Source organism: Vombatus ursinus, unplaced genomic scaffold, assembly GCF_900497805.2.
Source record: "Vombatus ursinus unplaced genomic scaffold, bare-nosed wombat genome assembly UNPS02000577.1, whole genome shotgun sequence".
NCBI lineage: Eukaryota > Metazoa > Chordata > Mammalia > Diprotodontia > Vombatidae > Vombatus > Vombatus ursinus.
The window spans coordinates 9019322-9035383 of NW_020940355.1; the positions used below are offsets into that span (position 1 = coordinate 9019322).

Below are 16062 nucleotides of genomic sequence, written 5' to 3' on the forward strand. Positions count from 1 at the left end.
GTAGTAGTAGTAGTAGTAGTAGTAGTAGTAGTAGTAGTAGTAGTAGTGGTGGTGGTAGTAAAGATAGTAGGAGTAAAGATAATAATAATAAAAGGACATCCAGTAATTTAGTTGACAGATTATCCACATCTCTTTATTTATTCTTTACTGTCTGCTTTGTGTCTGAGGGTGTCTCACCAGAAGCGGAAGATGAAGCTAGTTAATAAATGTAATAGTACTAGCAGCAGCACATTTATATTATGCTTTCCATCTTCTAGAGTGCTTTCCTCATCACTGCAATTCTGAGCAAAGTATGGTCTTGTTCTCATTTTAGAGGTGAAATTTCTTAAGCTCGGAGAAAAGAAATGATTTGCTTAAGGTCACACAGCCTTTAGGTAGCAGAGCTGGGATCTGAATTCAAGTCATTAGACTGAAGTTCAATATTCCACACTAACCCCTTCTTAAAGATTACAGAGAAAGCAAGAGAGAAGGAACCTCCTAGAGGTACTGAGAAGGTATTTTAATGCCCTGGAAAAAAAGTTTTGGTTGAATAATTGTTTATATTGATTGTTTATATAATCAATAATAATTATAATAATGACATGATGCTTTAAAATAGTTAAAACTTTTCACCAGTAAAAATAATGTTGTACCACACTTGCTGCAACAAGTGGGAGTCCTTTGTATATATTCATTGTATGTATGGACAAGGCAAGGACAGTGAGTACTTCAGAGCTGACTAGGGATTTCTCAGCCTCGAGAAGGCGTTTTTCAAACTCAGTAAGGATTTATACATTCCCTATTAGTAAACCTCAGCTATTAGTTTTCTGGGGAGTTCATTCCAACATGTGATTGGTAGGATCCAAACTAAACCTAGTATGGCTCTTATTAGGCCATTCTTAAATTAAGCATAAAAAAAGGCTAAAATGAATGTTTGGGAATAGACAGCTGGCAGGCATCCTTTTGGAAGATCTAGCATATTTCACTAGGCTGTAGAAAGAAGATTCAGCATTTCCCAACCAAACCTTTTGGGACTTTTTCTTTTAAAAAAATGTATTATGGAAGAAGCAGGTAGGATGGGGCAAGGAAATATAATACTTACCACTACCCAGAAATGTCGGGCCTTAACTCAGTATCTGACCTTTCCTTTTATTGAATTTGCATATGTGGGTTGGGTAGAAGTAATGCCTACCTGTCCAACAGAACAGTGTGAATAAGTGACCCATGCCTTGAAAATATTAGAAAGCTAGTTACATTAATCAGCTAGAGGGGGTAAAAAGTATTAAGTATTAAAAATCAGTTCTTTTGTATGAATTATAGGTGTGAGAGAGATTATTGGTTAATTCAGAGGATAAGCAGAAAGAGTCTTCTAATGAACCACTAAGATTGCCATTTTAATCCTGAGTTAGGAGTGACTTGCAAAGAATAAACTTGATTGTCAATTGTGAATTAAAGTTATTGAATTATTATAATTTTAAATTGAGACCTTTAAAAATGCTCAAAGCTATAACTGCTTAGTAAGTAGTAAATTATTTTCTGCTTTTAGTGATGAAAGCCTGACCCATTGAAAATATGAGGGGTAGTATGGTGCTAGGGAAACATTACTGATCTGGAGATCAGAAAACCTGAATTCTAGTCCTGATTATGCCTTTGCTTAGTTGTATAATTCTGGGCAAATCCTTTCCTTTCACTGGGTCTCAGTTTCTTTACTTAAAAATATAGAGAGTTGCATTAAATAAACTATAGACTCCTTTCCACATCTAAAATGTATCATTTCTATTTGAAAATTATAACACACACACACACACACACACACACACAGAGTGTACAATAAAAAACTAAAGGTTTTCCACATTGGCACCCTTGAATAGAGTCATTGTGCCAAGTTTGTTGATTGGGTGGGTAATAAGGACAGAATTATCATTTTCATGCTTAGACATAAGTCCTCCAGGTAACAGATAAGACTCATTAATTATAGGTGCTATAGAGAATGATTTCTCTTCCCTGCCTTTGGCCAGCACTGTGGATAAACAAAGGGTTTAGAGTACCAGGATAGTTAATCTGGCATGTAATTACTCATTAAAGCAGGACATTCTTTGTGCATGTATTGAGCTAGGAAGGCCTTTGCAGAAAGGCATTTCCAGCTTTTCTTGAAAACACAGATTCTGACCTCTGCTGAACAATTCAGTTGGGACCATTACATATCCAGATGGTGATTCCTTCAAGTGATTATTTTTCCGCCTTGAGCCTTTCCAGGAATTCTAGCATGGGCAGGCCGCCAGGGGACACTGGCTACCCAGACACTGCAGAGACGTTCCATGTGTGCTGGCTTCTAGGGATATCAGAGCCTAGCTGCTGTCCTGAACATCCCCTATGTCATCTCCTCGAAGGCACAGATTTGTGTGCCCAGGTGCCTGCTCCAAAGCATGCTACCCTATGCATGTAGACATGGGAGGACTTGGGTTTACCTCCTGGCTCTCACCTCTGTGATCTTGGACAGGTCACTCAAACTCTCCTCCTCTTTACAGTGGAGATAGTAATGCTTATGATATCCACCTCATGCTATTAGTATGAGGAAAGTACCTTGTAAACCTTAAAATGCTTTATAACTGAATTACCATCAGTAACAGTAATATAACAACAGTGGTCACTGATTAATATTTAGTAGCTATTAAATGTATCTAGGGATGTGAAAGAAATGATAATACAAACGTATGAAAAGCAAAAAAATAAGAGAACCACAGCAAGAGGCTGGCAATGCTTTAAAAAAAATGGAAAAGTAAACTCTGTTAGCATTTCTAAGTTGGAAAAAACCTTCTGTTCTTAAGTTTCTTTCAGTAGACAAATAGCTACATTGAGCTAGGAATTAAATTGATAATGTTATTTTTGGTTGATTTTTTAAAATATTTATAGAAAAATTTTCTTAGGTAAAAGGATTGAACCTATAAGTTCACTGGTTTGGAAGTTCCCTTTACCCAATACAGGTTGGCACCATCTCTGCCTAGTGCACTGAAAGGTTAGGTAACTTATTCAGGGGCACACACAGCCTGTATCCCTCAGACAAGACTTGAAATTCATTCTTCCAGGCTTTGAGGCCAGCTGTCTAGCTACTACACCATGCTGCCACTGAATAACAACATTAAGAATAATTTGAAAAATATAAAAAGGATTCAAAGAGATCAGAAAGAAATATAAAAGCCAATAGAACATTTTTATTACTATTTTTACTAAATTTAATGTATGCTTTTTTAAAGAGGTAGGTATAGGAGCTGTGATTTCATTGATAAAGAGAATTCTCTGGTTTAGGGAACTCCTGCTGCCTCTGTAGCGTGGCACCTTCTCTACAATTTAAAGTCTCAGAGAATTGTCCATAGTACAGAGAGGTGGTGAACTTAATATTCTGCCTTAACCACCTGTATAATCTTAAGGAACTTATTTAATCTCTCTGGGCTTTGGTTTCCTGATCTGTAAAATTATAGGAGTGGATTAAATGACCTTTGAGGTCCTTTCCAGCTCTGGACTTATTATCCTATAATTGTTCAACATACTTTAGTAATGAATTCATTGGAAATACAGATGGCTTACTTATCAAGTATATGTCCAAATAGTTAGCAAGTCTTTTCACTTGTCAATTCTACCTCCACATATGTGCATCCCCTTCTGTCTGTTTACATGAACACTACCTTAGTTCGAGTCCTCGTAATCTCTGACTTGGGCTATTAAAAAGATCTTTTAATTGACTACCCTACTTTCATTCTCTTCGTAAATTGATACACCTCCCAAAATCATGTGCCAAATTAATATTCCTTAGACAGAAGTCTGACCTTGTTGCTCTCCAACTCCAGAAGCTTCAGTTGCTACTGATTGTCAGTAGGATAACATACAGACCCCTCATCTTGGCATATAAAACCATCCACAGTCTGATCCTAACCTGTATTTCCAGACTTATTTAACATTATCCCTTGTCATGAATTTTACATTCCAGCCAGGGCTGGCCTATTTACTGCTCCCTGAAGGTGACAATTTCTCCTCCACGCCTTTGCATCAGCTGTCACCTATGCCTGGAATGCACTCCCTCCTCTCCTCCACCTCTTTGAATCTCTAGCTTAGTTCAAGGCTTCCTCAGCTCAAGAGCCACCTCCTATATGCAAAGTCTTTTCTTCTTTCCCCGGTGTCAGTGCTTGGACCCTCCACTGTATATTTATGTGTCTAAATCTCATATCTGTCCAACAAAACATACACTCCTGGGGCAGCTAGGTGGTGTAGTGGATAGAGCACTGGCCCTGAAGTCAGGAGGACCTGAGTTCAAATCTGGCCTCAGACCAAACACTTGACACGTACTAGCTGTGTGACCTTGGGCAAGTCACTTAACCCCAATTGCCTCACTAAAAAAAAAAAAAACAAAACCAAAACCATACACTCCTTGAGGACAAAGACTATTTCAGTTTTGTGTTTGTATCCCAATACTTAGCACAGAGCCTCACACATAGTAGGCATTTAATAAATGTATATGGAATTGAACTAAAATCTTATCAGCCTTTTCTAGGTCAGTATTGCTGTCTAGCCAGCAGGGGGAGCATAGAACATTTAATTTGAAGACAATCTTTTTGAAGACAATCTTTTTAATGAGTACTTTTAGTTAGTTGGTATAGCTTGTGAACTTGAGGTGGGATAGGATGGGACAGGGGATGAGGAGGAGTTGGAGGCAGGGAAGAAACAGAGCATACACACACACACACACATACACACACACATGCACATACACATGTATCTACATACATACATATATATATATATATTTCCTTAAGTAGATTTAAAGACAAAGCCATCATAGTAAAAAACAAAAGGTAGTGGCTCTTGGGTTATTTAAAGTTAGATATATAATTTGGATTTAATAAGTGCATGCTGATAGATTTAATTTCAATGTTAATGTTTAAAATGCTGCAGAATATATCAAAAATTAACAGTTATTTGGAGGTAATCATGTCCTGGGCATTATATAGGACAGTCTTGAGAAAGCTACTTATCCACACACCTTATAAGAGCAGCAGTTGCCAAAATTCAGTTTCAGGCACAAATTAAAATTCACTCTCTTATCTTAGATCTTCCACATCATCCTCAATTTCCATAAATATCTGCTCTATAAAGTACCTCTCTGCCTTTCAAGCAGTACTCTTATTGATTAAAAGTCCTTTAGTGTGAGATGTCACCTCTAGCATCGATCATGAAAATGAGTAAGGGAGTGGGGGAGGGAGAGACTTCCAAAGTCAAATTGTGCAATTTTGCCTCTTATATTAAGTAGAACAGGAACTTTTGGGTTTTTTTTCTTTATATTCACAGCCCTTAGCACAATGCCTTGGGCATAGCAAGAGTTTAACAAATAATTATTTAGTTGAATCTGCCCTTGAAGGAATTTGGACAAGGGGGAGGGAAGGGGAGAAAATGTAAAACTCAAAAGCTTATGGAAGTGAATGTTGAAAACTAAAATAAATTAATTAAAAGAAAGAATTTGGACAAGGAATGCTAAACCTTAGCCAAAAATAAAAACAAAAACTGACAACCAACAACAGAAAATTATAGGTGAGACCTGGGAAGGGAGAATGTGTGGGGAAGGGGAATGTAGTGCTGTATAAGGGAAGAGCTGGGTGGGGCCAGAAGAGTACAGCATTTGCTACTGCAGAGAAGGGAAGAGTGTTGAAGACCACTTACTTCTTCTCCCTTGACTCTCTTAACTGAGAAAGGATGAAATAACTGTTGTTGTTTTTAAGCCAAGTGAAAAAGAGCATGGAAGAGGGATGCCAACAGCAAGTTTTGGCTAAGGCCATTTTAAGTTGCAAAGCTTTGGTTCCTATTGCTTCTCCAGGCCTGTAGCACTGATTACTAAATTGAGCCCTTGTTTCCTGTAAAAGTTAAATTCAATCTGTTTCTTGTTATAGTTGTTCTTATTGGTTTGCTAATTGTTCTGCCCTTGCCCAGGTGGAAATCTGTTTGTTACATGAAACAGCTGAGCCGAGTTGTGGTGACTCATGGTTCAGTGGTTACTAAGAAACAGAAATAAGATACAGTAAAGAACTAGCTGTGGGCTCACCGTCCTGGTGCCTTTACAGTTTTAAACATGCAGGTACAATTTTAAACATGCAGGTACAGTTTATCTGAAGAATGTTTCCTTCCTTTTGGATTTCATCGCTTGAGTTGATTCTGAGTGGACATTTTTATAGATATTAAGGTAGAGGAGAAGGGAGAGAAAGGAAGGAAAGGCAGTAGCCAGTAAGCAAACCCTCCCAAGGAAGCTTTAAAATCACCAAAGAAGGAAAGAAAAGAATGTAAAGAAATAAAATCAAATCAACACTGGTTGGCTTGCAGCAATCATTTTGCTCATTGGTAATGAATGGTAATACTACTTAGGCTGAAACAGTATTTTAGGGATGAGAATTATTTGTGTCTGCTTGTCCTGAATTTCAGGGAGCAGTGTTATAGGCATGTGTTTGTATGTGCTAGGGGAATCTAACTAATGAATGTTTAACATGGACCCTGGGAGATGATAAGAATGCAGAAATAACCCTTTGAGACTATTTCAAGAGTTTCGTTTCCAGCACATGGATCTTTTGGGAGCTCATATAGTTGTCTTGAACTCAGAGCATCCTTCCCATGGATTTTTTTCACTCATCCAGGGAGGATGCAAAGGGTAAGGTGTGTGTTCAGGGCAGGGGAAAAGGGTGGGGTTAATACTTCTGAAGCCAGAGTATATGAAATGCAGTGTCTCCTGACCATGACAACTAGGGAAGAGGTAGAGGCATGGGGAATTATAAAGAGAAGTTGTTTTAACTACAACAAAATTATAGCTTGTAAAAGTTCTGATTTGCTTAATGGTTTTCATGACGTATGAACTGACATGGCCAGTGTTGTCTCTATTCTTATACTATGGCTATAAATAGGATCTTGGCAATCCTATTAATAACCAAAGGCCTCTTCTGAATTTTGTGTGGGATTCCCTACCCCACCCCCAGGACTGATATTGTGATTTCCTCTCCCTCCTTCCTTCCCCCCGCCTCACTGCCCCCTTTCTTTTTCCAGAATCCCGAGCAGCTGTTGGAAGATTGTGCTCATAGGGAGATGATTCCTCATGAAGTCTCTGGATCCCCTTCAGAAATCAAATGCGACTTTCCATTTACCAGACTGAAACCATAACTAGCCAGACAGTGAAGCAGTCACAGTGGAGGGGGGACGGAGAAAAATGAAATCCAACCAAGAACGGAGCAATGAATGCTTGCCTCCCAAAAAGCGTGAGATTCCCGCCACTAGCCGGCCATCGGAGGAGAAACCAGTGGTCGTGCCAAACGACAACCACAGGGCCGAGAGCTTGACATGGCTCCCCAGCACTCAGAGTGGACAAGGCAGCATGGGTGGGAGGCCTGGGCCTGGGGGGACCCCGGCAGTAGAGCTTGGTTTACAGCAGGGAATAGGTTTACACAAATCACTGTCCACAGGGATGGATTATTCTCCACCCAGTGCCCCCAGGTCTGTTCCAGCCACGACCACTCTCCCTGCGGTGTACCCTCCCCCACAGTCAGGGACCCCGGTGTCCCCTGTGCAGTACACACACTTGCCGCACACTTTCCAGTTCATTGGGTCTTCCCAGTATAGTGGGCCCTATGCTGGCTTCATCCCCTCCCAGCTGATCTCCCCTCCAGCCAATCCTGCCACCAGCGGAGTGGCCTCTGCTGCTGTGGCCACCACTCCATCACAGCGCTCCCACCTGGAGGCCTATTCCACTCTGCTAGCCAACGTGGGCAGCTTGAGCCAGCAGCCAGGGCACAAGGTTGAGCAGCAACAGCATTTGATCAGGACTCCAGGGCTTATCACGGCAGGGTCCCCACCACCCACACAGCAGAACCAATACGTCCATATTTCCAGCTCTCCCCAAAGTGCTGGGCGTACCATGTCCCCTCCAGCCATCCCAGTCCACCTGCATCCCCATCAGACGATGATCCCACACACACTTACCCTGGGGCCTTCCTCCCAGGTGGTGGTGCAATACACAGACTCTGGTGGTCATTTTGTTCCCCGGGAATCCACCAAGAAGGCTGAGAGCAGCAGGCTACAACAGGCCATACAGGCCAAGGAGATGCTGAATGGTGAGATGGAGAAGAGCCGGAGATACGGTGTCCCCTCCTCTGCAGACCTGGGCCTCATGAAGGCAAGCGGGAAGACGGCCTCTCACCACTATGAAACCAGACACGTTGTGGTCCACTCAAGCCCTGCTGACTATAGCACCCGTGATTCATCGGGGGCGCGGGCCTCTGTGATGGTCCTACCCGACAGCAACACACCCACCGCAGACATGGAAGTCCAGCAGGTCACACACCGAGAGGCCTCCCCATCCACCCTCAATGACAAGAGCAGCCTCCACTTAGGGAAGCCCAGCCACCGGTCATACGCTCTGTCCCCACAGCAGGCTCTGGGCCCTGAGGGTGTGAAGGCCGCCGTGGCCACGCTGTCACCACACACTGTCATCCAGACCACCCACAGTGCTTCGGACCCCCTCCCCGTTGGACTTCCAGCCTTCTATGCAGGGACTCAGCCACCCGTCATTGGCTACCTGAGCAGCCAACAGCAAGCAATCGGTTACGCCGGCAACCTGCCGCAGCATCTGGTGATCCCTGGGACCCAGCCTCTGCTCATTCCCGTGGGCGGCGCCGACATGGAGCCATCCGGGGTAGCCCCTGCGATCGTCACTTCATCTCCCCAGTTTGCAGCAGTGCCTCATACATTTGTCACTACCACCATTCCCAAGAGTGAGAATTTCAGCGCAGAATCCCTGGCCACTCAGGCAGCCTACCCAGCCATGGTGCAGGCCCAGATCCACCTCCCCGTGGTCCAGTCCATTGCATCTTCCGCAGCCGTTCCCCCTACGCTGCCCCCGTACTTCATGAAAGGGTCGATCATCCAGTTGGCCAACGGAGAGCTGAAGAAGGTTGAGGACCTGAAAACAGAAGACTTCATCCAGAGCGCTGAGATTAGCAACGACCTGAAAATAGACTCTAGCACCATAGAAAGGATTGAAGACAGCCCTACCCCAGGCATTGCAGTCATCCAGTTTGCAGTGGGAGAACATCGAGCACAGGTAATGTTCACCCCAGAGCTCCCTCACAAATATTGGCAGTCACACACCCACTTCAGATGCTCCACTTTTTTTTTCTCTCACAAGATGGATGGACTTCTCGGCCAAGCTGGGGGGAGATTGTCTTCTCGTTTGTGCTTAGGAATAAGTCCCATGTAAGGGCCTATCTTCTCCAAGCCTAAGTAACTGATCTCTTTTCCCTGTTTCAAGAGGAAATGAAGCAATAACTGATATAGGGTGGTGAAGTGAAACTTGTACTGAATTTGGAGTCTGGGGTTAAATCCTAGCTCTGACTCTTATTACCAGTTTGACCTCTGAGGTTTAAGTTCCTTCATCTGTAAAATGATAGGATTGTACTGGAAGACCCCTAAGGTCCCTTCTATCTCTCAGTCTGTGATTTCTGGTCAGGCTATAATCATGTGAAGGTCAACGAGTCCTTGTATCACCCTGCTACTTCAGAGAAACCATAACTACCGTGAGTGATCTCCTTGGCTGTAGGAACTAGGAATTCCAAGAACAGGATGACAGCTAAAACTAAGACAAGCCATTCATCCAAAGTGTGTCCTTCCCTTCCTGGTTTCCACACATTCCTTCCCTCTTTCCTACCTATCCCCTAAATAATTTTAAATAATTTATTTCCATAGCTCGTTTGTAATGAACAGCAATGCCCTTGTTCAGGTTGCTTTAAATCAGTTGTTAGGTCAAATGGATTTGATTTGGTCAAGGGTTTGAATTTCTATGACTAGAAATCAAAGAATCTTCTTGGAATATTTCCGTTGAATACTTTGAAAGCACTAAACTGGTACAGGATCCCATTCAGATTTTAAGGCAAAAGTGATTTAAAAGGAGTGGAGTTGATATGTTGAAAAGTCAGGGCTTATACGTTGTACTGGGTTTGAATTGGTCTGTGTATATGTGTTTTTTAAAGGAAAAAAATCAAGAAGATTGGGGTGGAAGGGATAATCATTTTACAATATATTTTCCAGAAGTGTTACGTGAACGGCCCAGAGTGGTGGCCTTATGGTTTTAGGGGATATCCCATCTATTGCTAAGTATTCCTGGACCCAGTAACCACCCCAAATTTTCTGTCTCTGTGTTACAAATCTCTTTCTGCATGATTCCTATAATGATATTGTTGTTGTTGAGTTATGTCTGACTCTTCATGACCCCATTTGGGGGTTTTCTTGGCAAAGATACTAGAGTAGTTTGCCATTTCCTTCTCATTTTACAGATAAGGAAACTGAGGCAAACAGGGATAAGTGATTTGCCTAGAGTCACACAACTAGTAAGCGTTTGAGGCCAGATTTGAACTCATGTATGAGTCTTCCTGATTCCAGGCCCAGTGCTCTATCCACTGTGACATCTAGCTGCCCCTGCCTATACCCAGGAAGATTTTGAAAAGTTCAGATCTTTTAGAAAATGGCAAAGACCACATTTTAATTAGTTTTTCTTTTACAGACAACAATAAACAAACATTAATTTCTTCAGAGTTTAACATCATTCTCCTTTTTATTAATTGTCTCCTCTTAAAGGGTTAAAATAAGGTTCTAAAAAAGATGGCAGTGTAGCACAAGTAACCCTTAATAGGGCACCTCTTGGTTCACTGCCTGAGCTAGGCCTGTAGAGTAAACACACAACTCTATTTTAAATGAAGATTGAATTGGTTTTCTCCTGGCATTTTTTAATTTTTTTTTTAATTTTTGAGTTCCAAGAACAGTGATTCCATCTCTAAGAAGTTCCTAGGGTGGAAACTTTCTCTAATTTATATTAGCAACTTGTTTGTGACTTACCATCTTAGACAGTTGCCTAGGGGCACTCAGAAGTTAAGTAACTTGCCCAGGGTCACTCAGCCAGTCTATGTCAGAGGCCGAGACATGGGGCCCAGGTCTTCCTGCCCCCATGGCCAACTCTCTATCCCTATGGGTTTAGCAATAGTGACTTTGGAAAGGAAATCCTTCTTAAAATGTGTTCCTTAACAGAATTCCTTTAAGAGACAGAAGAAAGGGGAAGCAGGGTTAGTTACTTGGTGTTTACACTCTAAATCCCCAATGGCATCAGTAACATGTAAACTGTGTAACCTTCACATTCCTTTTCAGGCTTTATGATCCACTAGGCAGTTCTTAGTGAGGAAATGTCTATTTGTATTTTTCCCTATTCAGTACTCTTCAAAATGAGAATGTAAGACATAGAGAAATCGGCTTCCATGTGTAGTCATATCCTTGCTCTCATTTCTCTCCTTGCAGCCAGACCACTAGTCACTCTGCAGAGGTGCAAATTAGTAGGTAGACTTTGTGTGGAATCTTGTTCACAGATCTGTCAGCACAGCCCCTGTGTTGTCTCAGTGCATGCTGGGAAAATCTTCTACATAGAAGGGAAGAACATGATGTGTACTGCTAAAGGGGGTATCTTGGATTTCATGCGGTAAGAACAGAATTGCAAGGCACCAACTCCACAAACGATTTGTCACCTTTCTGAGAGCCATATCAGAATCAGGCTTACATCATCACAGCTAAAATACTTCACCAGCTGTGTTTCTCACAAGGGATGGCTCCAAAGTCCGCAGAGAAAGTCACATAGAAGTATGACTAATCTCTGGGCTTAATTTAGCTTTTATGCTGTGGGAGTCCCTGTCCAGCTCTGTGGTGTCCCTCAGTGTGGATTTTCTTCCCTATGCCTACGGAATCCATTTCATCTCAGTGGGTAAAAAATTGACAGTACTTCCAACCACAGGATATTATTTAGGTTAATTATCAGAATTACAATGTTTTGCTGTGCTTTACTTTTTGTGGGAATAGGGAAGGAGTGGTCAAAGATGAATAGAATTATGATCTTATGCCTAAATCCTCAAATAAAAAGTTCCAAAATATTTATCTTCACAATTCCTACCTTTATTATTCTATGAATCTTTATTTTTCATTCTTAGGTGCAGAATGATTGTTGGGCTGCTGTCCAATACATCTTTCCCATGTTCTTTAGCTCATTGATTACAAGAGCCGGGTTTGGCACTGACCTATAAGTTGACAGATGTGGGCTCTAGTCTCAGCTCTGCAACTTATTAGCATTGTGACATTGGACAAGTCAATACATTTCTCTGAGCCTTATCCTTCCTTATTTTATATTTTCATTTCAGTCCAACAGATGGATTGATCTGTTGCAATCTCTCCACTGGGAGATAGGCAATTTGAATAAAAGGTTTTATCCCTGTGGGACTTAAAGCCTCATAGGAGGGATATGACACATGCAGAAATAATTTTAACATAAAATGATATCTTGTAAGTACATAAATAGGAGAAGTATACAAGCAATCTAGAGCCCAGGGGAAGAGGTCATTACTAACATGTGGCATCTGAGTAGGTTTGACGTATTGCTGAGATAGTTGATCAGGCACCCTAGGTTCAAATCCTTAGCACAAGGGCTAGACCCAGTCTCTTCAAGCTCTAGCTTTCTGTGCTTCTCTTTCTGTCTTAAAAAACCCATTGTAGTTTTTACATTGACCATCACCACAAGTAACCTTAGAGGGGAAAATGGACAACTACTATTGTCCTGCCCTCATGTTAGATTAGGGTAGTAAGGTAGTGCAGTGGATAGAGTGCCAAGCCTGAAGTTAGGAAGACTCATCTTCCTGAATTCAAATCAAATTCCTGAGTTCAGGCACTTACTATCTGAGTGACCCTGTTTGCCTCAGTTTCCTCATCTATAAAATGACCTAGAGAAGGAAATGGCAAACCATTCCAGTATCTTTGCCATGAAAACTCTGGATGGGATCAGACAAGACTGAAATGACTGAACAGCAACATGTTAGATTAGCCCATGCAGGGGAAACCAAACCCATCCTGTATAAAAATGTGGGCTTGTTTTATTTTTAAGGAGTCAAGTTTTTAACTATTGCTGTGGAGAGATGCTATGAAATGTTGTCTCTAGCTGAAGATCCAGACACTGCAGTACAGCAAAAAAACCCAAAAAACCCAAAACAAACAAAGAAAAAAAAAACCTTCACACATTCACCACAGTCTCTGAGGTTTCACCATTCCCAGCATAGTATTCCCCTATACACACAATTCCTTCTCCCTTTGCAAGCCTTTTAGTTTCTCACTGTTCATTATTCTTCAGAACAGAAAGAGAAACAAAAGAAAGTTTTAGTCATTACCCACTGCCAGCCATTGCAGGCATTCACTCGGCCTTTTTATAATCACTGTGCATTCGCTAATCACTCTGGTCAAAGGGTCAGGGCACATTCTTCCTAAAATGACAGGCAATCAGTGATGTGAGCCACCCACCACTCAAAGCCAGCAGGTCTGTGGCTAGGAGGCCTTTTGTAGTGAGTGAGGGATCCAGTGTGCTGGCAGACAGGACCTGCTTCCCTTCTGAATCATTGCCTACTGTGATGCCCCTAATGCACAGATCTGTGTTGTATAGCAGCCTCCATCCCTTGGGCTAGAGGACCACCAGTTGAAACAGCTGCAGCCTGGAAAAGAAGGGGTAAGCATCACAGAGTGGCTTCTTCCACACTGGGTAAGGTGGACCTACAGGTTGGGGAAATCTGCTGGGGAAAATCAAGTTCAGAAGAATCATTATGTTGTCTGTGTCCTTCAGTCTAAGCTTCTTGAAGGAAAGGTAGTTTTGTACCAAAATGCTGGCAGAGAAGGCTTAATTTATCTAAAAAACACAGTAGATTTTTTTTAACCTTCTTACATTCAAGTAGTTTATAATGATCAGTGACCAAACAGCTTTAGGGTACACATGTATACATCTTAGAGGAAAGGAAACTGAAAGTTCATTTTCATGAAAGTCTATGTCTAACTGAACAATCACTGGAAAATCAAAAACAGAGGAAACCCCAATGGATTAGGACTTTTAGGGCCTAGATCTCAATTCTCACTCTGTCATGTCAAATAACCCCATGAAAAACAACAAAAAAATACAAAATATACTACCTTTCCTGTCTCCATGCATGTAACTTTTGGGGCAGTGTGCTATAGATTTAGAGCTAGAAAGGACCTTTGGAAATATCAAGTCCAGCTTCCTCCTTTTACAGATGAGGAAACTGAGACCCAGAGAGGTTAAAAGACTTGCTCATGATAAGTATCTAAGGCAAGATTTGAACCCAGGTCTTTGTGACTCCAGGCCCATTGCTCTATCCAATATAGTACACTGCCTCTCTATATCAAAAAATAAATATATATTTTAAAACAGAATCATGGAATTTAAACTTGAAAAGGACATCAGTAGCCATTCTAGCATAATCTATGCACGCCCCCAAAGAAACCCCACTATCATAGACTGTGAGCAGTAAAACACCCAACCAGAGCTGACCTTTAGACTAGGATACAGATGTCTCACCCTGAATAAATGAAAAGACCCAAGCAGAAACTGTCCAGGTGGATTCCTGCTTCTTCCAGGAAGACCTGGCCACCCACAGAAAGGCCTGTGACTGGCTACTTCTCCCTTGCTCCCATACAAGGACCAGGGGACTCTTTGTCTTGACCACTAATCAGCCTCCTTTCACTACCACTTACACACACACACACACACGCACACACACACACTCCTGCACACACACAACAATAAGCATAGGATTTCTGAAGAATATTAAAAAAAAACTTTGCTCAGTAGAATTGCATTAAATAATATCTATAAGATACTTCAGGGCAGCAGGTTCTTCTCAATGATTCTTTCTTAAATGCTATATGTATCACATCTGTCTGTTGCTTCCTAGATCCTCAGTAAATGACTGTTTCCTTTACCTTACTTGACAGCTGCTCAATATATCCCAGGCTCTTGTCCTCTCTCTCCTTTGCCTCTGTGTGTGTGTGTGTGTGTGTGTGTGTGTGTGTGTGTGTGTGTGTGTTGGGGAGGGTGCGGGGGCACTGCTTTTGGTATCCTAAAGCACCACATGTCTAGCAATGGCTTTTATTCTACTCCACTATTTTTTAATTTGACTGCTGTGGACTGTGAGTCATCAATGGCAGCTTTATGCATTTCATGGATTAGCTAGCACCTAAAAATAACTGGAGACTTAATGCAAACAGAATATAAGCCCACACAGTCTTTTAGCCGCCAACATGCATCTGTTTGCCAACCTTGAAATATACCAAGCAGGCTTCAAATCAAGGAATATGGAGTGGCCGCCTACTGTGTGTGGCAGCTATGGGCCGAGTGCCGGTGAGGGGGTCCTGCTTAAACCTTAGCAGTGTCTTATTGGTGACATGATGTCTGTCCTTGTCAGCATCCTCATACAGACAGTAAGGAGAAGAGTGACAATCATGAGTGTTTTGGTGACCATGGGATCACAGAACTAGAGACGCAATGGACCTTAGAGGCCATCTGGTCTAAACTCATCATTTTACAGATGAGGAAACTGAGACCCAGAGTTTAAGTAATTTATCCAAGGTCAGAGAGAGTGTCGGAAGGAGGATTTGAATCAAAGTCCTCTGACTCCAAGGCCAGTGTTTTTATACAGTTTTACTTTTCTACTGAAACTAATCTTCATGTTAAACATCTTGATTGAGTGGAGTAGAGAAGTAAGCATGTTTTTTTTTTTTAATGTGCATGTTTTTTGACTGAGTTTTTAACCAATGCTTTTTTAGGTGTCAGGCCTTTGTAGAAACTCTGTAGACCCCCAGAGGAAAGAGAGCAGGCCCACTGGAATGCATGTTTTGGTCTAGTGAAAAACTGTTCTGTCAGAACCCCTTTTCATCTACGCCTCCTGATTTGTCAAATGAAGCGTGGCAGGGAGACAGCACTTAAGGTCCTAATGTGCATGCCATGTCACAATCAAAGCTCTGTGCAAGTGGAGCGGCTGTAGTGTGTGCCTTGTCCTGATGGACTTTTCATTTAAAGTTTGTGTTTACAGCATGGTTTGTCAGCATCATTTGGGTGCCCACCAGGGCATGGGTATACCAAATAACCTGAAAGATTTCCAGCAAACACTGAGTCAGACTTCGAATTAGCATGATTAAGTG

General features: G+C 41.9%; 1 protein-coding gene across 5 annotated transcripts in view; it reads left to right on the forward strand.

The window, feature by feature from the left end:
* The window catches only part of ATXN1 (ataxin 1), a 492208-nt gene that overhangs the window by 459061 nt on the left and 17085 nt on the right, over window positions 1-16062 (forward strand). For all 5 annotated transcript variants that reach the window (XM_027875603.1, XM_027875900.1, XM_027875680.1 and 2 more), the window contains one exon: window positions 7054-9103. In XM_027875603.1, coding sequence (XP_027731404.1) covers window positions 7214-9103 — 1890 coding nt within the window. In that variant the 5' untranslated portion in view covers window positions 7054-7213. The remainder of the gene's footprint in view (window positions 1-7053; window positions 9104-16062) is intronic.